Source organism: Chanos chanos, chromosome 7 (assembly GCF_902362185.1).
Source record: "Chanos chanos chromosome 7, fChaCha1.1, whole genome shotgun sequence".
Classification (NCBI taxonomy): domain Eukaryota; kingdom Metazoa; phylum Chordata; class Actinopteri; order Gonorynchiformes; family Chanidae; genus Chanos; species Chanos chanos.
In genome coordinates this window covers 19211363-19238085 of record NC_044501.1, presented here as the reverse complement: position 1 = coordinate 19238085, position 26723 = coordinate 19211363, and the positions used below count along the sequence as shown (strand labels likewise).

The 26723-nt window shown below is 41.0% G+C and overlaps 1 protein-coding gene across 1 annotated transcript; it reads left to right on the top strand.

Moving 5' to 3' along the window:
* Nucleotides 1-322: 322 nt before the first annotated feature.
* Nucleotides 323-26681, top strand: LOC115816082 (kinesin-like protein KIF19). Its single transcript, XM_030779053.1, has 23 exons — nt 323-364; nt 732-812; nt 1731-1841; nt 2247-2334; nt 2661-2797; nt 3100-3225; nt 3673-3765; nt 3931-4032; nt 4474-4626; nt 5233-5355; nt 5512-5668; nt 6739-6901; nt 7107-7287; nt 7782-8052; nt 9018-9139; nt 9305-9441; nt 9679-9763; nt 10065-10778; nt 11718-11883; nt 11969-12091; nt 12181-12311; nt 25587-25808; nt 26481-26681. Exons 1-23 carry the CDS (start codon nt 323-325, stop codon nt 26679-26681), a joined length of 3729 nt encoding a protein of 1242 aa, XP_030634913.1.
* Nucleotides 26682-26723: the final 42 nt, after the last annotated feature.

Sequence of the window (26723 nt, the reverse complement as noted above, 5' to 3'; positions counted from 1 at the left end):
TGGACGCCGTCTCGTCTTGGAGTTTTACCACTGAAATCAAGCGTTCTTGAAAAAGGACAGTTGAAATACCAAAAGAAGAAAAATCAACTTTACATTCGAAAGGATGGGCTGAGAGGAAAACACCTTGTTACTGTGAAGAAGATTAGGCTACCTATCCACCAACAAGATTAAATTACTCCCGTTCATCTCGTGTATCCCGAAATGCAGCGGTACACATCAACACGCTGAATTTAGTCCCTTAGCGGCAATTTGAAAATATTTCTTTTAGCTGTACGGACGGCCGATGTACAAAAAAAAAACAAATGATCTTATCGGATAGAACATGAAAGACCTCCACGGTGAATCGAAGGACCATCAACTCACAGTACGTTGTCTTTGTTTACTGCTAGACCAGGCTTCTCCATGTGTAATTACAGTCTCTTCAGTTTAACTGACTGATTGGTCCCATGCAAAGTATGTTACTAATAACTAATTTTTTGACACGTATAGTGTCGTCTTGTTGAATTAGTTTACATAACGCAAAGAGTGGACACATTACAATGTTTTGATTTTATTAAAGATATTGGGCCTACAGTTGCTCTCGCTTTGTGAAAACACATCGCACGCTGAGCCAGAATTTTTAACATGCCAAAAGGTGTCTTTGAAACTATAGGACAAGGTCTCTTACTCTGTGTGGAAAGAGTGAAAACAGCTGTAGAGGTGTATAATGGTTTTATTTTATATCTTCGCAGGTTGCACTGCGTATACGCCCTTTAAATGATGCAGAAATTGAGGAAGGAGCGACAGTTGTCGCGCACAAAGTGGACGACCAGGTAGGCTATGTAAACAAACAAGCATAGACGAGGGAGAACCAAGGCGCCAAGGGACTTCTCGCAGTATAGATTTGGCATGGCGTCAGAAGTCGTGTAATATGTTGTTTTCCACTATCTGGATTTGTATGCGATTTATGAACATAGATATTCCTCGTGACATTATCAATAAAATGGCATTTGCCAAAGAAATGCGTTTTCTCAAGATCTTGCGTTTTTAATGAGGAGCTTTCCTGCTTTGCAAATCGTGTGAAGAAATAAAAGTAGTGCAACCAGTTTGTGATGAGTCTTGAGTCACTTTCCTAAATGGATCATGAAGTCATACAGTCATATTACTGGAGAGTGACATATCAATGTTGTGATATAATCTAATTTAACTGTCAGTATTGTCGGTCTGTGTCAGTGTGAACCTATGTGTTTAGGCAGTAAAGGTTATAGTAGCTGGCAGTGCTTCTCTTTGTGGTTACAGTTAGAGGCTTAATCTGTCATCTAATCAGCAAGAAATCCCCATTAGGGAAAAGAGGATTTACTCTCTTTACTCCTGCTAAAAGAGCACTCACACACACACCCACACACACACACACTGAAGAGGATATAAATGGACATCTGGAGAAGTTCCATTTTATTGTAAGCAAAGGTTTATAGCCTAATTTCAAGCCCGAACCCTAGTCATAACTATAACTGAAGAGACACTTTTCCTGACAGTAACTGCTGTGCATTCGTTTAAATATTCTCCCTCGGGAGGAATAGAGCTGTCCACACAATGCCATAAGAACCTAAACCACAGACACCTGCACACACACACACACACACACACTAATGCACTCTCACATACACACATGCTGGTCTTGCCAGTTGTCCTCAGAAAGTCTGTGGTGTATGCATGCAGCAGTCCCCAGCACATATATGTTCTGTTTTCAGATGGTGGTGCTGATGGACCCGTGTGAGGATCCGGACGATGTTCTGAGGGCCAACCGATCCCGAGAGAAAACCTACATGTTTGACGTCGCCTTTGACTCCACTTCCACACAGGTATGTGTCTGCACTGGCTCTGTGATTTAAAATGAAAAATATCCTGATTGAAAGTGTCTTGACAAATATCTTCAACGCTGTAGAACAGAATATGCATCATGACCATTGCATAATACTGTCAAAACCCCAAATGCATTACCAAAGTAAGAGCTTTGAAACTGTTTATTTCAACAACAAATGGATGTCAGGAGGGTGACTGATTCTTATATGTGAAGACATCATATGAAGCACCCAGGTTTATCGTGTTGCATAGGAATGATAAAGATGTCAGGCTGCTTAAATCAAGTCATATAGGAGCCAAAACAGAAGATGTTCAATCTAATGTCTTGAATAGTTGCAGGGAGTGTGTAAAAAAAAGTGACTCACCCCAAGTTCCAATCTCTCCTTACTTTGCATCTACTTCAGGAGGAGGTTTACTTGGCAACAACTAAGAATCTGATTGAAGGTGTGATAGCAGGTTACAACGCTACAGTCTTTGCTTATGGACCAACAGGTAAAGTCAGCAGACAACTTCCCCAGAGTTTGATTTGAATATGTTCTTTGATTCTATGACTGGATCAGTATACCCCAGCAGTTACCCCCAGTTCAGTGGTCACAGAAGTGTTTGTAATACATCCAAAATGTTTCTGCTGCTTTACCACAAGCCAGAGAAATAGATAGGTAGTGATATATAATGCTTTCAAGGCACCATTTAAAAAAAAAAGAAAGAAAGAAACACCATAGTGCAGAGTTCTCAGTATCATTTGAAAACAGACATTTTTTTCCAGCTTTCCAGACAAACCTGTTTATATTTCCGTTATGCGTTTGGTTTCTGTTCAGGTGCAGGTAAAACCTACACGATGCTTGGCTTAGATTCTGAGCCGGGGATTTATATTCGCACCCTGAATGATCTCTTCAGAGCTATTGAAGCTGGAAATGAGGATATGCACTGCAGTGTATACATGTCTTATTTAGAGGTCAGTTGATACACTGCTGTGAATTTATGCTTCATAGAATATCATTTCTGATGTCAGCATTCATATTTGGCTTTTAATAAGAACGTAACTGTCATAACAGTATTCCAAAATTGTCTGTCTGCTTACTTTACTCATATCATATTGTTTATTCATTTTTTTCATTCAGATGTGCTCACCTCAGTGCACTTTCATATAGCAACACTGGGCTGTTTTTGTAAAGAAATATATTACAAGTTCATCTTAGATGCTTTAATATTAGGATTCTGTTAATGGTCATGTGTTGATTGTTTGGTTTTTCACAGATCTATAATGAGATGATCAGAGATCTATTGAACCCATCCTCTGGGTATCTGGACCTGAGGGAAGATGCCAAGGGGGAGATACGCATTGCAGGCATCACTGAATTTTCCACCAGTAACGCAAAAGAGGTGCATGGCATATAAGATTACATATCACAGTTATTCACACTGCCTTTGTCTGTGTGTGTGTGTGTGTGTGTGTGTGTGTGTGTGTGTGTGTGTGTGTGAGATATGAAATTGAGATATTTTAAATCATTCATAACACACCAGCTGTAATATCCATGTACAATATTATGACAAAGGTTAATAATTTATGTTAATGAAGGTGCACTCAATTAAGCTCAGCTCCGATAAAGAACATTCTCACTTTGCTTATTGAATCTTATGATGTTCTGAGGTAGATTCTTTATAGTTTCAAAAACTGATTTTGTCTGATATGATTATCATTCATAATGATCAATGACAAAGGAAGTAGTCACGTTGAGTGGAAGTGCTGATGATTTGTTGAAATGTTAATGCCATGCTGTAATTCATTTCATTGTGTTTCACTGAAGGGTGTGTTTGTGTTCTTGGCAGATAATGGCTCTTTTGACTAAAGGGAATAAGCAGAGAACCCAAGAACCGACTGCCGCCAACAAAACCTCTTCACGTTCTCACGCAATATTGCAGGTCAGTGATAAAGTTCTCTTCCACTTTTCAGATCTCTGAAAATAAGTTCCTGATCATGTTTGAAACATTTGTACTGTACACACAGAGGTGATGAGGCAAGACAGTCTCACTAACATGGGTTTGGAGTATGATGTTGAAACATATCCTTCTCTTCTCTGACTCCAGGTGACTGTGAAGCAAAAAAGTCGAGTGAAAGACATCAGTGAGGAGGTGAAAGTGGGAAAACTCTTCATGGTGGACTTGGCAGGGACTGAGCGTGCTTCACAGGTAGGTGTGTGTGTGTGTGTGTGTGTGTCTGCGTGCGTGCGGGCGTGTTTGTGTATGAGTGTGCCTGCATGCATGTGTGCTTAGAATGCAGACAAACCTCCTAGAGACACTAATGATGCCAGACTTCATTTTAGCTCAGTGTCTTCTCTCACTATTCAAATAAATATTTAAGTCCCTCAGTCATGTTTTATTCATGCTGTGATAATGAAAGTCTCCTGAGATGGTTCCAACTTTCAGTATCATATCAGCAAGTATCTGGGCCCGAGTCTCTAACTATGAGGAGTATGAATGTGTATTTGTGAAGCCTGCATCATACAGTTTTATTCTGGCCTACTGTCTCTTCTCTTCTCTTCTCTTCTCTTCTCTTCTCTTCTCTTCTCTTCTCTTCTCTTCTCTTTTCTTCTCTTCTCTTCTCTTCTCTCCTCTCCTCTCCTCTCTCAGACTCAGAACAGAGGGAAGAGAATGAAAGAAGGAGCTCATATAAACCGTTCTCTGTTAGCACTGGCCAACTGTATCAATGCTCTGAGTGAGAAGGGAGGGAGGGGTGCTCAGTTTGTTAACTACAGAGACAGTAAGCTAACACGTCTCCTGAAGGTAAACAACCACGCTTTCATAAATAAACACGTTCATCCTCTGTATGAATACAAACACAGTGTAAAATTCAGTTTGGCAACGCACCGGAAAAAGAGATGCAGTTTTGGCAGAACTCTTTAGAACTGAGTTTGCATTAAAAACACAGAGGAGAGCTGGCCCTGCACCTGTCTTGGTTCCTCCACATTTCCTCCAAATTTTTTAAACCTCAATTTTGAAAGTAGTTTTCTTTTTGAAAGGCTCTTAATAGCATCTTCATGAATCTCTATGTGTCTGAAGGAGAATCTTTCAAATTTAGCACTTAGCTAGATGAACCGATATCGCCTTGCTTAATGTACTATATCTAAAACATTACTGTCTATTTTTATGCATTTTAGCTGTAGAACAAACTGTACACAAGTTTAAAAAACAACTCAAAACTTAGTTTTATAATTTGTATTTTCAGCAGGACTTTGCTTGTTCATTTGGAGAATTAATTCTGAGTTAGTTAAACCTTCTGTCAAATTCACCCAGTTCACTGTGTATGGGTTAGTTACTTGTAGCAGTGTTGGAGACCTGGAGGTTCTCATAATGACTTCAGTGAATGAGTGTTCTGTCTGTGATGTTCAGGACGCTTTGGGCGGGAACAGTCGGACAGTAATGATTACTCATATTAGTCCAGCCAGTTCCAACTTTGAGGAGTCCAGAAATACACTCATTTATGCGGACAAGGCCAAGAACATCACAAACAAGGTACGCACACACACACACTCAAAACTTTTTTGATGAGACCAAGAATTTCAAACCATATTGCTTGATATGTTGGATTGCAACGTACTTATATTATCTCCTCATCAATTGTTCTAATATATGGTTTGGTACAAATGTACCTTATGTAATTTCCTGCAGGTGAAGCGTAACTACCTTAATGTGTCATATCACCTGGCCCAGTACACCAGCATTATCGCTGATCTGAGAAAGGAGATCGAGAGACTTAGAGCAAAGATTGACCAACAGGGACAGGAGCAGAGGAAGGGGGAAAAACCAGACATACGGGACATACAAGGTGTGTGTGTGTGTGTGTGTGTGTGTGTGTGTGTGTGCGTGCTTGTGTGTGAGTATGTTCATGTGTATGGGTGTGTGTTGTGAGTTTGTGGAACAGAATGAGGCAATTCTTGTCCTTAATTGCATATACAGGTGTGATTTAGACCCAGTTGCAGTGCTGTGGTTGTTGAAAATTTAATGTTTTTGTAATTACCCACATTCCATCTGAGTAGTGTTTCACTTCAGTGTTTTTTTTGATCCCACCACACTAATGGACATTTCTCTGTTGCCTTTCCTCCTCATTAATGATCGCTGTTACCATTTTCCATAATGCTCAAGGGCTCCCTCCAGTGCTGCACCATTACTCTCTCCATTGAGACTCTCTCATCACTTTTTTTCCCACTGCGTCAGTCTCACTGCTTGATATTCTCTGTTCTTTTTCACACATTTGTTAATTTTAGACTTGATAACAGCCAGGCGTTAATTTTGCAGGCTGTCTACTGCTCTCATCAGCAGACAGTAACCTGTCTGTCTGTGCTACTGCTAGCCGCTTGTTATTCATGGTGTTCTACATGACAGTTGGGTTCTGGCCCCGCCCACAACTGTGCTGTCACCACAAGACATCATACATTAACCATACATTATCCTCTTATCACCCAACAAACCACTTTACTAACTCCATAACTTGTATGTTTTCTTCTTCCTAATATTTATCTCAGGGTGGCACGCTTTTGGAGGACTTAGTGTTTACCACTGACTCCTTGTCTTCAGTTTTTCAGTGTGTGGGGAGACTCATGTATTTTCAAAAGAGTTATTTTTTCTGGATTGTGTACAGTTCACATTAAAACCAAGTCCAAATCTGAAAAAGGCCATTGCTGTTATTCCACACACTGTCTAACTGATTATTGTGTCTTTACAGAAATATTATTAATTAGTTAATGATTTTTTATTATTATTATTATGATTACTACTATTATTATTGTCATTGATGCACGAATGCATTGCTGCATATGTGCATGGGTGTGTGTGTGTGCATGTGCATGGGTGTGTGTGTGTGTGTGTGTGTGTGTGCGTGCGCACGTGTGTGTTTAGCCGAGGTGCAGCAGTACAGTCGGAGGGAGATGGCTGTCTTGAGGGAGCAGCTCCAGTCAGCCTTCAGGGAGCAGATGGAGATCAGGCGCAGTCTAATGGAGCTGGAGAACTGTAACATGGAGCTCCACATTGACACATCCAGACACCTCCTCACTATCTCAGAGTAATGACAAAATAACTATGCAAGGACCCCCCCCCCCCCACACACACACGCACACGCGCACACGCACACATGCACACGCACAAACACACACGTACAAATGCGCCCACATGTACACACGCGCACACACAGACATAAACACACTGCTGCAATGTTGGCACATCAATTATTCTCTCATTCTCTGTTTATCTGTCTATCTCTTGGAAAGTTGGGAGCGTGAGCGGGCCCGCTGTGCCAAGAGATGGAGGGATGCAGGAAATGGAGAGAAGAGAGACAGAGGAAAAGATGAAGAGCAAGATAGTGAAGGAGAAGAACCTCAGGATGTGACCGCTGCTCGTGAGGAAATCGGACCCCTGCTTGCCGAGCACAGAAAAACTATGGCACTGAAGGTAATCAGCCAATCACAGCAACAGGACAAAACATCACATAGCCCTCTCAGCCACTCACAACATTAGATACTTCCACTGCAAGAGTTTCATGACCAGACTTGAAAACAGGGATTGCCATCACACAAACAATCTTTTCAAACAATGACAAAAATGGACAAAACTCTCATATAGGATTCCTAGACTGTCATCAACATGTAAAGTACACTGAAACCACCATGCCTCGCAAATTCTGTAGACTACAGCTCCATGAAACAACAGGGGTGCCAGTTTGCGTAGTCATGGGAACAGAACTTCAAATAATCTGAATGTAACAATCTCACTTCGGTGTGTATAGCACATCATCCAACATCCACCAAACAAAAGAAAAAACAAAACAGTCTGATCAGTGTAAGCACCCACAGGTTCAGTAAAAACGTTTAAACCACACAAACAGACTTTGACCACGCAAACAGTGGGTTTAAGACATTGAAACTGACTCTCTGAATGTCTTTCAGGGTGAATTGGAGGAGAGGTTGATGACCATGAAGCAGAAGTCATCTAAGATCGAAGAACTGCTCCCTAAACACATCAGTAATGAGGAACAGCGGGAGATTCTGACTCTGCTGTGTAAAGTGCATGAGCTGGAGCTGGAGAACACTGAGATCCAGTCCGCTCTGCTGTGCAAGGAGAACGCCTTACGCTCGAAAGACTTTATCATCCAACGCCACGAACACCAACGAGCACTCTGTGATGACATCATCCACCAGCAAAAAACCATTATCGAAGGTCAGCTCTTTCAGATCTCTGTCTTTCATCAGTAACGCTTTAAAAGAAGGGCACAGTTTGTCTTCAGCTAATTATTGACTCACTGTGGCGCTAATGATGTGACTTAAAAAGGGACACCCCACTAGTGCTGAAACACTGTGTTAAGACTGTCAGTCTGACTAGCTGTATTGCGTTAGAAACTACATTAACGGGTACATTTAATGCAGATTCCATGTTCGAATAAGGGTTATATGACAGATTATGATGTGTTATACTTAATTCACAAGGCAGTATTAGTGGATTACCAGCTGTTGGCTTGATAAGGCTCAATAAGTCCATTATACTGAGGCCCTGTTCCGCAATGTTACCCCTACATCTCTCAAAGCAGACAGCTCCATGACTCTTCAAAGCAAGACACAATTCCCTTTGTTGAAAATCAGTGAGGAATACAGGGAATTATTCATGTCACCTTCAGCTGAGCAGAAAAAAAAGTTTTCATTTTCATGATGTTGCCTCCATCTATATTTCAGGTGCATATTTGTGATGATGATGATGATGATGATGATGATGGGTTTTTCATAACTTTAAGGCTATGACTGAAAACTAGATAGGACCTGTTGAATCTAGATAATACTTTTAAACTGTGAGTTTATTCAATATAAATGCAAAATGTTAAGCCATACATGACAAATATGTATTTTTGAGGACTCGTTTCAAGAAAGTAACACCATGAATTCTTACAAAAGGACGAAGATATATGTATCTTACTGGACATTCTAACCTTTGTTTTTCGTAGGACAGGTCAGTTGGGTCTCTTTGAAGGCAGTTTGAGTTTCTTTGTTTCTTTTTTTCATTTCTTTTTTTTTCCACTTGAAAAAGGCCATTCAAAGCTGTAAGGGAAACATGAGATGATTTGAGACGAGTTGAAATATGAAGTGTTTGAAAACGCTGGAGTTGACGTGTTTTGTTTTTCATGTGACTCACAGATCATGGTCTGTCTATGCCGGAGGAGCTCCAGGAACTGTACACTCTGTACATGAGTGAGATTAGGGATGGAGGAATTGACCAGATACTCACCCTACAAACACTAACCTCCACCACTATGAGAGTAAGGAACAACACACACGTGCACCCTACAAACACTAACCTCCACCACTATGAGAGTAAGGAACAACACACACGTGCGCTCACACACGCACGCACACACACACACACACAGTTTATTCTCTGTCTTTGTCTGTAGGATGACTGTATTCTGCGTATGGCCAGGCAGCTGAAGCTTGATGACATCATCTCAGATCTCGACCCCAATGATCTTTGCCCCCAAACAGGGATAGGGCGAGACAACAAGAAGTCCAGCACCAGCAGTAAACCTTCCCCTGGCTCCTCCTCTGGTCCTGAACAAGACAGGTAGTCAATCCAGGCCTGTCAGATGTCAAAAACATTCACACCCTGTACAAGATGCTCCATCAGAATATAATGTAACTATTAATTATCACGTTAGTTTGGATCATTAAATGTTGTTGTAGGCCACATGTTAATGTTTGGAGTTAAAGTATTGAGTTAAATGGTGTGTTTTTCCATAATGAGCTTTGGATGTCTCCTACTAATTGAGTGAAAATATCTTCATTTTTTGTTCCACTACAGTGACTGTAGGGTGTTTAAATCCTCATCTAAAACTCAGACTCTGAAACGTTTCCCGCAGTCACCCAGCCCTCCATCTGTTTCTGAGGTAGACAGACACACACGCACACGTACGCACACACACACACACATACTCACACACACACAGAGAGACACACATGCATACGCATACGTATACGCATACACACAGAAACACACGCGTGTACGCACGTACACTACACCTTGTTCAGATATGTACACTGAAAAGTAACTTAATGGAATCATTTGATAAGAATATGTTATCTTCCCTAAACACAATAAATCATTTGGTATTGATCTGGTTACTAATGTTGATAAACATTTGTATCCTTCTCTACGATAAGGACTCTAATCATCCTGTGTTTGCTTAGGCTGTAAGTCCAGACACTCGAAAGGAAATTGTCACCGACACCAAGGGCATCTCCGAGATTGTTGCCCGTCGGCGTTCACGTCTGCAGGCCAAAGAGCCCAGCCCCCCCGTAGGGGTAACCGTACCAGCAGAGGGGGCCAGTAACATAACGGGGGAGCTTTCTGAATCAGATCAGAACACACAATTACCTCAGTTAGCAGAGGGGGGAACTGGGGGAGGGAAGGAGAGCATGTCAGACCACACACCCACCAAGCTCCAGTGTGACAATTCAAACACCTCAGTGACCGAGACAGACGCGTCCAACACCACTGCCAATGTCACTAAGGCAAACACTTTTTCCACGGCAACCTTCACCAAAGCAACCGCGGCAGCAGCGGCAGCACTTACCGCCGCAGCTCTGAGCAACGCCGCCACACCCGTCTCTACAGCCACCCCCAGCGACAAAGCTACACCAGTGCCCGCGGCTAATTTCACCAGCGTCACCGGTGTGGCCCTGGGGAAAGGGGCGAAGTTGTCAGTGAGTGTGGATGGACTGGTGGAAAGTTTGACTGATGGGACTAATGAGGCCAAGAGACCCTTACCCAGACCCACAGGCAGCTCCCAGTCCACTACCAAGAGAGACTTCAGCAGATTTCAGAGACCCATCAAGGCCGAATCACCAGAGAGACTTAGTCGGAAAAAGCGCTCCAGGTCTTTTGAGGTCAATGGAAAACGGGTATGAGTGTGTGTGTGTGTGTGTGTGTGTGTGTGTGTTTTTGTGTGTGAAAAGTATCTGCATCACCTGGGATTAATGACAGATAAGAATACAATAAACACGTTTTCACAGGTGTTGATTAAGGCTGATGTTCTGTAGGTATCTTTTGACTGATAATAGAATTGGCAATTTATACATATATATACATACATATATATATATGTGTGTGTGTGTGTGTGTGTGTGTGTGTATATATATATATATATATACAGAGCCACTTTGTTATTATTTTTTAACAGGGGGGATGGCCCACTGGCCAGCAGGGGAGATGGCCCAATGGTCACTGACACTACTCTATAGACTATATAGGGGGATGGCAGGTTAACAAGGGAGATGCGTTTTGATCATTTTGCTTACAAGGGGGATGCCATCCCCCCTCATCCCCCCCACAAATCGCCTACTGTGTATACTGTATATGGTCGCCAATTTATTAGAAACACGAACCGTGTTGGTATACAGTAAGAAATTATGGCCCATCTGTTGTAAAGCGCAATTTGCAATAGTCATCCTCTAGCCCTTCATCAGAGGTCAGTTTCTGAGAGTGGTTTTGGCCAGATATTTTTTCACCCAGCGGTGACATGGATGAGTGTAACAACCCCAGTGATGCTGCTGTACCTAACAGACTTGTAGCACTACTGTGTTGAGAATGTTCCACTGCCCACATAGTATCTGGTCAACAGCAGTCATGTGGTCAGAAACTGTGCACTGATGAACGGGGTAGAGAATGGGAGACAAATTCTGCATGCCAACAGATGGGCCACAGTCTGTAATTGCACACCTATATAATGTAGCTGTAGTGTAGGTACACCTCATAGAGTAGTCAGTCTATTTTGGGCCAAGATGGGTGTTACTGGTTAAGTGGTTGATAAGTGTATCATCTGTAATCCTGATGTTTTACAGCAGAAACCCAAGATCAGTCCATCCAGAAACCGTTGCTTAGAAAGCATCTCAGACCATCGCCTCGTTCATCCGTCACCGAACACAACACAGCCTGTACTGAGCAATTCTCCAAGTCCACTTAAACTCAACGTAACTAAACTCAAACAGCCAACTGGTCATCATGCAGGTACTGTACTGAATGAGTACCAGTATGTCTAATTATAGGTCCAGTCAACTATAGCTGTTTTTCAATCATAAACACTGTTTTTCAGGAGGTGGTCAGCTACAGAAACTGGAGATAAGAGGAACTCCACCCAGCACCATCCACCACAGACATGCAGAAGGAAGGAAAGCCCAAACGCTCCATAAACAACCGCGAAGTGTGTGTAAGAAAGGTAAAGAGAGAGAGAGAGAGAGAGAGAGAGAGAGAGAGTGTATAAGACAGAGACATCTGGAATTATTTGCCTGTATCTTTTTTCCTCAGGTCCAACCGAAGTTTCCAGCACTAGCCATCTTCTACAACAGCCTGGAAATTACAAGAAACTTGCCAATGGCAAGTCTCGCCAGAAAGGAGCCACTGATACAAGCAGAAAGAAGGAAATACATCTAAAGAAAGTAGCGCTGTAAAGACATTTATTTGTAAAGTATCTTCCCAGAAATACGGAAACATGTTCTCAAAAAGTCTGTTTTGCTTAATTTCACTACCCTCTTACTCTGACAGTGATTATCATGATCTTTGTAACAATTTTTTGTTGTAGATAAATGTTCTGGTTTCTCAGAAACAATAACTTCAATTTTTTACAGGTTTTATCTGCAAGATTTCATTAAAATAACTTGACATTGAGTTCAAATTTATGTTGGTTTAAGAGTTCTCGTCATGCTATTGTCTGTATTAGATATATTTTTTTGTATTTTTAAATGAAAGCACACACATTTTCATTGGTTTATTGACAGCACTTTTATTACATATATGCATGTAACCAATCCTAATAAAATATATTTATAGAATATGTTTATAGAATTTTCAATTTAATCACGGCTATCAAAGCATAGTTCTCATGAAATCATCTGTTAATCATCTGATGTATAGAGAAACAGTGCTGATCAGAGAGATTGCTAAAAATTCAAACAAAACCCAATTTATCATCGTGCTTGACAAAGTACGCTTTTTTGTGTGATTTCATGTGATTTTCAAAGTAGCAAAAGTATAAGGTACATTCAAACTTTTCTCTTCTCAAATACCACAGCCTTAAAAAGTTAGACCAAGATATACCCTGAAAATGCAAATTCGTTAACCCTTCCAAATACATTAAAAATATGTTGTTTGTCGTTTGATACTTGTGTAAAATAATATAATTGAGATGCTGCCCATCCATGTATTACATGGAGGACAAACTATATTGTAATTCAACTGACAACTGGTCAACTGACATTTTGTCGTCTACATACTGTAGCATAATTAAAATGGGACATTTCCAGTGACTCCCAGTGAGGAGCAAATATTCAGTCAAAATTGGAGTCAACCCCATGTGCTCAGCAAATCATGATGTTATAAGACATCCAGAACAGAGAGGGGGAGGTAATCAAGTTTTAAAACAAAAGCATTTAAAAGTCAAATTTAAATAAAAGACCTAACCCCTCAGTGTAAAACTAAAGCAACATATAAGAACAATGGACATAAATGGACAGCCTGAACTGAACCTAAACCTCTAGAGCTACATATTTAGGAGGTCATCAATACAGAATCACAGTCAAAGACTTTTTATTGCTAAGTATGGCCTTCACACAAGGAATTTGTTTTGGTCTGTATTGAAATAACAGTCAGTGTGGAAGACATTTCACATACAATAGCTTTAGTGCAAGAGAAGAAGAAATTAAAAAAAAAAATTATAGATGACATAGCATAATATTCAGACATGTATAAGGTGCAGGCATTGGTAAACTGAGTTTGTAAAATGCGTGGTGAACAAGTACCATAAGGGAAACTTGTGTGTAGTGACTAGTTTGTGAGTACTCTCACAGTGTGCAAATACGCTGTAATTGTTGTGATGTCCAGGGGGAATAAAAATCTTGGAAATGTATTGGTGTGGGCGGGGGGGGGGGGGGGGGAATTTACTTAATTCAGTAAACAAGCTCAAAATCTGAGCTGTCCAGACCGGATACCAATTGAATTCTACTAAGCATTCTCTGAGACCTGCTGACACAGGATGCTGCAGCATACAAAAAGAGAAGTCAGAGGTAAGGTGAGCCAGTGCACCAAAGCACAGTCACCCTTTTCCACAAGAAAAGGAGGACTCAAGCCATCTGTGGCACTGTCAACCAATTAACTGCCCATTGAAATTCAAGTCGAATTTGTCTCCTTTTGTAACAGCAGATGAAATATGTATACCAGAATGGTCCATTAATGGTAATCTCATCCCAGTGTGAGCCCTTTCCTACTTCATGTTGCCAAGGTTAACTCAGGCTATGAATATACTTTGTGAATAAAAAGCTTAATTAAATTCCTTCCACACTGGTATCTTCAACCATCATTAAACTTGCTTGTAAGCAGGCTTTGGGGAATTTTAACTTAAGCCATTCTTGGTGGAGTTCAAATGCACAGAGCATTAATCTTTGGAGTTTTGCTTCATCAAAAGTTCACACACTGTGCTTTGTAATTGCGGTTGAAGCATTTTAAGCCTGGAAGTTTAACTTCAGTTTGGAACATGTATGCCAGTTCAATATGGACATTTTTCTTGCTCTGCAATTAGCCTGGCTGGTTTAAGACATAATGGCTTTTGTCTGATGTTTGATAGATGTAGCTTTTAGCCCCTTTTTGACTGTGAGAGGTTATCTATGTGGTAGAATAAAAAGGCTGATTTCCAATTTGGTAGTGAATATCATTTGATTATATTTTACTGTCATATATTTCCCATTTATTCATTCCTTTTTTCAAGTGCTTTTGACCAATTTTGAAAATGACCTGCCAATTAATGTCTCAGTCTCCTCCATATGGTTATTCTCATTCCCCATTCATACATTTATATTATCAAATATTTTTAAATGACTTTGCAAAGATACACAGGCAAAATATTAAAAGTCATTCGGGATTATTGTGTTCACACCATTTAGATGCAGTGAAATGTAACTGAAATTTAAACTTCTAGTGGTTAGTGGTGATACAGGCTAAAATAAGGTATACCACAAGACACTCAGGGAGGATAGTTTTGGGATAGCAGAAGATGCCGCATGTATATCTAGATATGGCTCATTCTCAGTTTCCAATGGCAGAATATGACTTTGGAAAAATGTATTTTTATTTATTTTTTAGCTAAAAACAGATGGAAAAATGCAGAGGAGACATTGTGTTTTCCCCATGCTGCAAAATGAGATAAAGAGACAGGCTCAGTTTTAAACTGACCTTGTTTATTACAAAGAACAATGAGCTACAAATTGGCCAAAAACGCTTTTTTTTTTTTTTTTTACATAACATTGCTACTGCTATCTGATTAGTGGCCCAAACCCACAGATTTTCAGTGCCAGCCAGGCTTTACAGACCTCTCATTCACTCACTCATTACCTAAGCCACTTATCCTGATTAGGGTCACGGGGGTGCTGGAGCCTATGGCAACACTCATAGGGCAAAAGGCAGGGAAACACCCTCTAATTCACCTAACCTGCATGTCTTTGGACTGTGGGAGGAAACCCACACAGACACAGGGAGAACATACAAATTCCACATAGAAAGTACCTTGGCGGGAATCGAACCCAAGACTTTCTTGCTGTGAGGCGACAGCGCTACTCACTGTGCCACCTTTACAGACCTGATAAGGTTCATACATAGCAGAAGGTGTGACACATCCACAAAGAGCAGTTTTAACGTTTGAATAAAAACATCAGAATTTGGGGGAAATAGATGTGACATTGGTACCTCAGACAAGGCTTATATTGTAATTCATGTCATTTAGGGCAAAAGATTTGAAGTCAGAGATTCAGAAGGCGACTTTCTGAGGAACTTTGTGAACTTCTAATCCAGTCATGTCCAAGAACATATTTAATAACTAAAATAAGCTCAGATGTGATAGCTAATAGAATTGAATTAATAGGTGAACTGTGTTTGCATAGTTAGTTTATATGTTGTACAATATAAGAGTGTCAGTGTACACATTAATTTGTGTCTGAATTGTACATATACTCAAATCCAAACAAACATTATAACTAGCAAAGTTTGAACATTATGTGGAAACATGCTGTAGCTCTATGGAAATTTGAGGCCACAAATTTAAATCTCTTCTTCTTATTAAGTGGAAGTGCATCCCTTTTGACTCAGAATAATGGGGTCATTTACATTCAAGGCAAGTTTGTTTCAACCAGCTGACAAATGGTTTGTCAGGAAAGAACAAGTAAGAAATGGCGGCGATAAGATAATCCATATTCAAGACAGTCATGCATCAATAAACGAGAGCTTTTAAGATAACTGAAGTACAGTCAGCCTGTCGTGGAGTGACGGGATTCATGGGTGACCCAAACAAAACAAAAAAAAATGACTGGCTCCACTGCAATAGCACTTTAGTGCAATGGTGTTATATTTACAGTGCTTTCCCAAACAGCCCAGCAATGCAAAACCCCAAGTAAGAAAAATCCCAAAACGGAGCAAAATGTCAGTGTAATATCCACAAAACAAAACAAAAGAGTTCAAATTTACAAATTTGCTCCTCCATTGAATTTAAGGTATGCACTCTTACCATTTTGTGCACTATAGGTTGATAGTATGAGTCATTGATGTTATACACGCCTCCATCCTTTGCTTTGTCGTGTAGTTGGCTTGTTTCTGTGCTGCAGATACGGGGTGGTATCGTTCCACTTTGAGCCTCTGCTTAAAGCAGCTTTGCTATGTCTGAGGTAGGCTGGCTACTTCATTCGGTTCCCGTTTTGCCTTTGACTAATATAATGATCTCTGCTTTAGTCTCAGGTCTGCTGTCATAGTGCTTGGTCTGCAGCTTTCGCAGCTCTCACCCTTCCGCCGTTGGGGAAGCTGCACCTCCGCTTCCTGGCCTTCATAGGCCTGGTTGTGCACAATGGTGGATGGCCCCTCTTTCCAGTTCACTGCCTCCACTGCTGCTGTTTTGTCTGTACATTAATATGGCTACTATTGTTTTGTTTTATTTTATCGCTTTGGTTTGTCTCTGCTGCCCGGTCTGCGTTCGGGTGCTGTTGCTGAACTGTCTTCCTCTGTTCTGTTCTTGCCTATTGAGTTTGGGTTTGTTTTCCTGTTGGTTATTTGTGTTTATTTTCTCTGGTTTGGTTGGTTGTGTATTTTGAAGATTAATTTTGTTGTACGTCCCTGTGTCTTATTGCTTTGTATTACTATTGTTATTAGTCTGGTGCCTGTATTCTTAGTTGGTTATCCCAGCGTACAACTGGCTAAGCAATCACTGGCCACATCGCCTTTCCCTCCTTATTTTGTTTCCTTTTCTTTTACTGTTTATTTTGTTTGACTGAATATCTGGTTGTCTGTATTGAGGGTTTACTTTGTTCCTTTGGTGTCTTATTGTTTTGTATCACCCATCTTGTTATTAGTTTTAGCTTCATCTTTCCTTCCTTATTTTGTTTTCTGTATTTTTTTCTTTATTGTTTTTGTTTCCCACTATTTGGTTAATGGTACATCAGTGTGGGGTTGGCAGAACTTTCATTTACTGTTTGGTTTAGAGTCATTTTGTGTGTGTGTGTGTGTGTGTGTGTGTATTCTTTAGTTATAGTTGCCCGCTGTGGTTGTTTATTCTGGCCTGATAAATGGCGCGGTGTTGGGGTGACTGAAAGGCAGTGCTGGTGCTCCTCCCGGCTTGAAACAATAAGTGCCATTAAATAAGGACCTGGCTATTATCAGTTTGGCTACTTGCCCCCTCACATGGCATCATTTTGATAACTGTTGTCTTTCTTGTTTGTTTCCCCCTTTTCTTTAGTTGTACAGGAGCTGTTGGTGGCAGACCAGTCCCTTTCCAAACAAACCAAATTTCCTTGTTCTTCCTCCCCACTTGCCACACATATATACAGTATATATATATGTACATACACGGTCTACTGTGCACACAACTCAGAGGTCCTACCACAACCGGGTCCTGTGGTGAACTGCCTCTAAGCACCACAGGGCTTCTCTTCTATGATAAGCCCCACCCATGGGTGAGGATTGACAAGATAATTCCCCCCTTTCATAATTCCCCAGGCACCTTTAAAAATCACATTTAATGTGCACATCCCACATTGATGATAATAACCCATAATATATAACATAACATATTTCGGTTTTCTGCCACCACCCAATGGTTTGCCCTACCAGTTCACAGGGCGAAACAGCGCACACTGAGGCAGTTTGGCCCTGTGTAGCATCCGTAGCTTGGAAGACAAAGGACGAACACAGCGTGCATTTACAAACTCACATGGTGACGATAGACGAAGATCTTCAAAGACAACAAATAACAGATAAACAATAAAACAATAATAATAATTGGTTTTAAATGGATTTCTTTGTTTTTGGAGATTTGTGTTGCATGTTAAGTTTTAGTTTTTATGTACGAATTACCGGGATGAATTATGTCGTGGCCGTGATTGTGTGTATGCAAACGGAGCATATAAAGTCGCTAATTCTGTGTGTGCACTCACAGAAGCATCTGACTAGTAACTGGGAAAGGAATGTAATATGGCCTGGGGGTTAACCAAAAATGTTGCCGTGGTTAGTGACTAAGCCCTCTGTCATACAGCCCTCTACTACTCACACACACAAATAAACAAACTATGACAATAATACAATAAAGATAAGGTAATAGAAAAGTGTCCTAACACACTGAACCATGAGCACGAGGCAAAATCTCTCCCTAGCAACATGATCCTGCATTCTGCAACGTCTTTTGCTTATGCATTCTGTAACGTCTTTTGCTCATGCATTGTGCAACATCTTTTGCTCTTGCGTTCTGCAAATTTCTTTGAAGAAGATGAGTGCTGGCTCAGTAGCTGTTTCAGATGGCCACCAGGCAAGCCCATGGACCTTACTGTGGACACAGTTAGCCTCCTGGCTCCTGGACCAGGCTGTGCAGGTTTTGATTGCCCTGGGTTCCCTAGCTACAGGAGCATTTCAGACAGAGTTCGCAGACCCATCAAGGTTATGTCGACTCTCTCCGCTAACATCTGACCTTTAGGGTTTCCTATGTCTAATGCCGGCTTACATCACATTTCCCTGCAACGCTGAACAGCAATCCTTGACAAAGAGGCATTTTGCACAGAGGACAGGCTTTCCCAGCATTAGTGGGATAATCAGTGGACGAGATCAAAGACAAAAAAGAGACAAGATCATGTATTCTTTTTTACATGCAGATTATACATGGAAACTTATCATTGCTACAGTGGCCAGCATCCAATTATGATTTTTATTTTACAGAGTACTCACATTCTGCAGTAGGGCACAGTGCTTTCAGACAGAGATGCAAATCCTGAATGGATTTTGGAAGCATTCATTGAATTTCATGCCACTTTCAGATCTTCTTTGCATTTTTTATTTAGATGTTAAGCGATATCCTTTAAAACCAAGGCTTCTAATCATAATGCACAAGACGTCTTGAGACCACTCAAGAAAGGCAGTACAGTGTAATCCATGCAAGTACATGGTCAGTGGTAAAGCAAAGTTCTAGCCAAGTAAACTGTAGTTAGACAAGACTGAATGTAAGTGATGATGGCAACTCACCAAAACGAAGTGGCTTATTTTGATGACTCAAAACATTTTTTCCTTTAGTGAATTAGAGGTGTACATAGACACTATAATCTGTATCTGTATCTCTTCAGCCAACAAAATCATCTGTCTCTGTATCTGTATTCAGATAGTAGACCGGAAGTGGGTGTGGTTTATACTGGAAGTCACGTTAAATCAAGCAAATGTATTTTCTCACCAAATATTCATTGGCAATGCAATTTCTGTGCCTTCAAAGCATCAAATTGATTTAATATTGGCATATTATTAATTATGAAATATATTTCCACATCCTCATACTGTACTTTTCATCTCTCTCTCTTTTTTTTTTTTTACTTTATTTTTAACTAAACTAATTTTTATGAATTGTCTGAACCAACCCTGAATGACATATTCGAATTCGGGTACATCCTTATAATGAATTATGTGCGAAGGTGGACCTATGGACTGCAAGAAACTTTGTTATGCCATGTCCACTATCTCCAGAGCCAACTGTGTACTAGGTCAGAAAGGTTCAAGGCTGTGACCACGAGGAAGACGTGGAGTTCTCGAGGAGTTCTTTTCTGTACCCTCATTGAAAAAACACAAAACTGCATGGCTGCTTTTTTTTAAATGCAGAGAGAGAGTATGGCATCATATACACTGAAGGAAGGAAGGAGTATGCATGATGTCATATGATCTCAGTAATTAAAATACAACAATATCAAACTTGGCCCTCAACCTCATGACCTCAGATCTGACCTCCTCTAAAGTCATGCACAACATATTTAAACAGGTAAATATGGTCATTCATTTAGATTGGGCTCTCCCATGTCTGGCTCCCTGGAACCATGTAGAGTCACCTCTGTAAGCCACCAGCAGAATAATTTGTTGCTATCTATCACCAGTAATCTGAGAAAAAGGAAAATGGTTTTTTTTAATGTACTCCATGCATGTTCCTCCTCTGTGAAGGTGATCACTTCCAAAACAGTACTTCTTTACAAACCAGTATTCCACCACACACTAAATCTGCGTATCTACACATGACCTGGATTTCGCACTTGGCCAAGACATTTAGCCCTTGCAGCTATAGTGTAAAATGTCCACTAAATGAACAAACGGTTCTTTGACTGAGGAGTCTGTAACTAACTCTTCACAAGCAGCTTTGTTGAGGTTGGCTGAGTGTTGGTATCTAAGGCTATGTCACTTCATGCCTTACCGTGGGCTGCTGTGTTGTGTACACAGGAGACTGCTAGGACAGGTTGTGTGGACTATTGTTGGGGAGGGTTACCACATCCAGACAAATGGAACCAGAAATAAACATTTCTCAGAAAAGCGGACAGACAATGGAGAATGGACACTGGAAAGGTGGGTGAACATCAGGGAGCAGGTGTCATGTTAGATCAAGTTCCCTCAGAAATACTAGTAGAAATAAGAATGTTTGATCTTGAGCTGTATGAGAAATCTGAAAATAATATACACAATTTTGGCCAGCGGATCAAACAAAAAATTTGAATGTGCATTGTTAGTAGACAAAATCAGAATCCACTAAAATGAGTTACGTTGATCCGTACTTCAATTTCCTGATTTGTGGTGATTTGTGCCACTTTTATATCTGCTGCAACTTCTATTTAATTGCGTCTGTTACTTTTACTCTGTCACTTATAGTTGTACCAGAGCTGCAATCTTACTGATATTGTCCACCTTTATACTGATTTTTGCTCATATGAACAGCTGAAAATGATCTGTTTTTTCTGCTTCATGCAAAAAGAGAGACACACATTCCTCCCAGATTACCCAAATGTACTTTTAACCCAGTGTTTTCCTGGACACGAAGAGTGACTGAGCATGTGAGAAAAACTAATCAAGCAATTTATCTCTATGACAGAGACAGATCAAATGAGGACCATAGCAAGTGCACTCTCTTCACCACTACAAGCTCATTTCCTTTGGTAATGTATGTGGACCTCCAGGATGATATATGGCTTTGCCTCCATAACCCTGGTCCTGTCGGGCCAGTGTACATGTTGGTTTTCATGGGCATCATCCTAAGAAGTGTCTGAGAAGCTACCTGGCAAGGATCATATGAACTAAACTCATACTTGCACTAAAGTCCAGTCAGACTGTGTGTACCGATGCAACAAATCCAAATGTATCAAAATGTATGTACTATCCATTTATTGTACATTCAGAGTCACATTCCAGTTCAGAGGCGATCATAGGGGAGTATGTGTGTGTACTAGCAAATTTTTGTTCCACCTCAGGCAAGCAAACACTCTCTGCTTTAAATAATGTGCTAAATGCCCCCAAACAGCGTTGCATAACATATAAATTTTAAATAATGCACCAAAAAAAGGGAGCCAAAAGTTAAATTGACAGCTCCCTCAGGCAAAATTGCATCAATGAGTATAAATGCGCTGTTAACAGAATTGTGGCAAATAAATATTGTCAAAAGGCAGATATTTGGGGTGATCTGGGGTAAAAGAAAAGTACGTGGACTTGATGAGCAGATATGCTGGGTTTTATGTTTTATTTTTTGCTTTTTACCTTTAAACACATTAAGATAAAAATGCATCATGTTTTCTTTACCTGTGGTGTTTTTTATTTTATTCGTTATTTGTTTTGCCCTGCCTTCTCTCCACTGTCCATTTTACTCTGTCCATCAATCTCTCTCTCTCTCTCTCTCTCAGTTTGGCAGATTGTGGGTAGGATGAATAGTTGTGTAGAGCTGAGTGGTTTTGAAGAAAAGGTCAATGGATATGTTCCACGGTCCCCGATCAGAGAAGGGCCATTTTCCTGCCCTCTGTTCATCCGCTCCTCTGACTCACCAACCTTCCCTCCCTCATGCTCTTTCTCTCCCTGTCAACTTACTTTCTCTCCTGCTCAGTCAGTCTGACACATTTGCTTTCTCCTGTAAAGTGTCCCAAGGCGTCATTCTGATGGTCTGCCCCTTTCCTCCATCTCTCTCCCCAGATTTTACTCAGTGTTTTTCTCTTATTGCAATCTGGTTTACTCAGAGGATTAAACTATGTTCCCTTAAAGCTCAACAAAACCTAGTCAAGACAAAATTAGTGACCAGGTCTTTATATTATGATGCAAAAAGACAACTGATGTTGATCAATGCTGAGTGTGTAGAGTAAAATGTTTTGACTGATCTAAAAGAGACAGATTTTAACTACTGTTATCATTTTGTGTTCTGGTTTATCAGGTGAAGACATTCTGAATATTTGGGGTCCACCTTTCTTTCCTGTTCATAGGTCTAGGAGTTCTTACAGTTCACTTACCATGTCTCCCTACACATTCTATTCTGTACACGTCTCTGTGTGTTTATCTCATCATCCGTCCACTGTGTGGGTTCGTTTTAGGCTGCAGTCTGCTGTTTCTGTTCTTCTGCTCAAGGTTAAGGTGATAACAGAACCTCTCTGTGAGGAGGGTCAAAATAAATTTCATGAACCAGTTTCAATAGGTGTGTGAGTCAAGATATTGAATATGTAAGACAGAGAGAGAGAGTGAGAGGGAGCATGCAACAGACATTGTGACACCTTGCAGCTGTTCACAGAATTTTTATAAATAAACAAGCTTGAGCCTTTAATGAGCTTCAGGACTCTAAAAAGAAATGGAAAAGAAGATGATGGAGGTGGAGAAAGAATTAAAAGAACTGAAAAAGAAGCATGCTCAAAACACCTATGACACATAGCTCTTTTCAACTGTTGTCCTTTTTTTTCCGTGGCTTCAGCTCCATAAAGCACAACAAAGAATGATGTATAACAAAGAACTCCCTGCTTGTCATTTTGATGATGATGATGATGTTGACGATGACAGTGCCGATCATGGGAATGTAGGATTGTTGCCAGAAGTAATAAATACTGAAGTGAAAGCTCAGCTCATTAAACATCGTTGACAAAGTGATGCGTGGGTGTTCAAGCACATGAATTTGGATCAAGCAGCTATTGATCAAGTATCACGCAATGTGCCAAATCCCAAAAAAGAACTATTACATTCACTGGATGAATTCTTGAGAGTAGAGTTGATTTATAATCCACATCCTTTTGATGGAATTATGATTTTGAATCACTGACTGTCACCAAGAGAAAGGAGACAGCTCAGAGACAGAGTACACAGAGACTTGGGATAAAACAAGCAAAACATTCAAGCAGAATGGGAGGCAGTGCACAACTTTCACAGCAGACTAGCACACTGACAGACAGACTGGAACGAGATAACACAGAGTGTGCAGAGGTCAGGTTCAACAATTTCAGATTATGAGTCTTGCCTTAGGAGTGCATCTCTGAGATGATCTGGGTTAATATAAGAGAAGATAATGGTGATGACAACTCAGCGGTTTTACAACAGTTTATGGATGGCATGAGCAAGGAGCTCGGAAAGGTAGTTGTTACATCAAACCACACCTGGCAGGAGATGATTTATGATCCTTTGCCTCTCAGCTGCCTTCTGAACTGAAACTGGACACTGAAACAGGACACTGAAGCTGGACAGACATAGCACCTATGGATTGTTAAATCAACCTGGATGCCTAAGGGTAATGAGAAGAAAATAACTGAGGACTCCTCGAAGAAAGGTGCTTGTCATCACTGTGGAAAAATTGGACATTGGCAGAAGAAGTGCCGCACAACACTGATAGACCGAAAAGGAAAGAGTGGTTTGGAGCTAGGATTCTCTGCAATGACTATGAAGCAACAGAAGCTCCTGTCAGCTGTGGAGACAGGAAACTAGAAAGCTCCCTGCTCAAGCCCTAGCAAATGAGGCTACAAAGAGGGCTGCAATGGAGACAGGGAACACTACTGCCTAATTAGTAGCCATGACAAAATCTTCTGGGAATTACATTAAAGACATATCTCAAGCCAAAAGCACAACATGAAAGGGGGGATTTTGGACCTGAATGGAAAATAGAGCTAAACTTGATGGAATTTGGGGAAAAGACAATATGGTGATTTCTCCTAACTGCTTGGTGTCATACTTGATGACACAAATTCACACTTTGGGACTGTGCTGATGACAAGATTTAATCAGTTATGGTGGAGTCCAGAAACAAAAAGAATCGCAATAAAGAATGCCCTGGTTAAAGACATCATACTAAGATTGGTCTACCTGAACAAACTGACTCTGACCAAGCAACACATTTCACAGGGAAAGTAGTTCCTGCAATCCACAGAATGATGAACAGTGATTGGCCATTACACTGGCCTCATTATCCCCAGTCATCAGGCTAAGTTTAACAGGCCAACCACACAATCGAAGAAGGGTTTACCAAAGTGCAGGCAGACCGAATTCCTTGGCCTAAAGCCCTGCTTATGGTCCTTTGCTGTGTAAGAGCAGCTCACAATAAACAAACATGTCTCAGTCGATCTAAGATTAGAGATAGAGGCAGGGCAATAAAGTTGAAAGTGTTTTGAAAGCTGGTGATCATTTGGCTGCGGAACTATGCTGAATATGAAAACAAATTCAGGTTTTGAATCTGTAATGTCCAATTTCTGTTCTTCTTCTTTGTAATGTTTTACTTAAGGTAGGGGGTCACCCACTATTGCCAGCATAATGGATAATGATATAAGCCACAGCATCATGTCTTAGAACTAGTCTGGTAGGGGCTTTGCCAAGTATTACATATTATAGATGCAGCGGTAAAGGTCAAAGACAAGCGAAGGTGGATACATGGTAAGCCACTGTAAGTTAGTTAAAGGACCATGTCCTGTGGAGTAGAGCCAGAGGGAAGAACCTTGGTGCCTAGAACCATGGGGGCAAACTGGAGGCAAAGAAGCACAATGACACATTCCCCTCATGGATGTGACATCATGCACCACTACTCCCAGATTACATGTTGAATAAAAAGGGTGGAAAGAAAAAAAACTTTAATTTGGCAAACTTAAAGTCATACTAGCCAGAGGCAGATGACTGCACAAGAACAAGTGAGATAAACATCAGTGATGCTTTGCTACAAGCAGAAATGGCAGGAGTTACTAAAGATATGGTGTTGTAAGTTACTCCTCTTGATGGTATTCCTTGGTGGCAGGGTGGTCAGAGCCTTTGCATTGCTGGGAGCACTTCTGCATCACCCGCGAAATGGAGGGCGGGTTCTTGGCAGTTGCTCTTGCCCGAGCAGCCTTATCTCCTTCCCTTTGGAAACTGACTATTTCATGTGGTGATGCCTGGTGTTTGTTGACTTTGGTCCTCTGCAGGTCCATCTATTTGGCAATTTCTGGAAGGACCTTGTCATGCCTCCACCTGTATCGGCCTTCTCCCAGTGCTTTGGGACATCCAGTCAAGATGTGACTCAGGGTGCAAGGGGTTGCTCCACACTCCATGCAGGAAGGGCCATCTTCTTTGCCCCAGATCTTTACGTTGTTTGGAATTGGCAAGAGGTCGGCCACAGCATGCAGGAGGAAGGTCAGCTTGCCCTGGTCAGTACCCTAGAGTTGCTTCCAGGACAGCAATCACTCAAGTGCCTGCTTCCACTGCATTCACTTTCCCTGACAGGAGAGCCCTACCACTTTTGTGGTCTTCTTCTGCTGCCTCTCGGACCCTCTGCACCATGAGTCCTCTCTTGCCTTTGGCACTGGCATTGCCCTATCTCTTGCCGTTGTAGTTTCCAAGTCCTAGCCATCCTTGACAGACCAACCCAACAATCTCCTGATGTCAGCTTCTGCTTCCCTCACTGCTTCCTGAGGCTTCCACTTCCTGCCACACTTGATGGTCTTGTTAGCGTGTCAGACTTTTTCATTCTCAGACAGTTGCAGTGTGCTGACTGCTCTTGCTTTGGTGGGTTTATAATAATAATAATAATAATACATTTTATTTGTAGAGCGCTTTTCATGATACTCAAAGACACTTAACAAGCATAAAATAATCAGTAAAAGAATCATAATCATAAGAAAAATAATAAGAGAACATAAGAAACAATAAAATAAGAAATAAGAGTCAGAGGCACTTGACTGAAAAGTCGTAAAATCAATGCAATAAAAGGGTACAAGACGCAGTGTTAATCATAGATTAAAAGCCGTTCGAAAGAGGTGGGTTTTAAGGAGGGATTTGAATAATGATAGTTCGGTGCAGTCACGGATGTGTTGGGGGAGGGAGTTCCAGAGGGAGGGGGCAGCAATGGAGAAGACTCTATCACCCCAGGTCCAGTGCTTGGTCCTGCATGGTACAGACAGGAGTTTTGCATCAGAGGAACTGAGGCTTTGGGAAGGAGCGTGGAGATGGAGCAGGTAGGTGAGATAGGAGGGGGCCTGGTTATGGAGGGCTTTGAACGTGAAAAGGAGAACTTTGAATAGAATCCGTTGAGGGACAGGAAGCCAGTGGAAGGACCGGGGTGA

Coding starts and splice junctions, on each gene's coding strand:
- LOC115816082 (XM_030779053.1), top strand. CDS start 323: ATGAAAGACCTCCACGGTGAATCGAAGGACCATCAACTCACA. Junction 813..1,730: donor CGCACAAAGTGGACGACCAG/GTAGGCTATGTA, acceptor TTCTGTTTTCAG/ATGGTGGTGCTGATGGACCC. Junction 4,033..4,473: donor GGACTGAGCGTGCTTCACAG/GTAGGTGTGTGT, acceptor CTCCTCTCTCAG/ACTCAGAACAGAGGGAAGAG.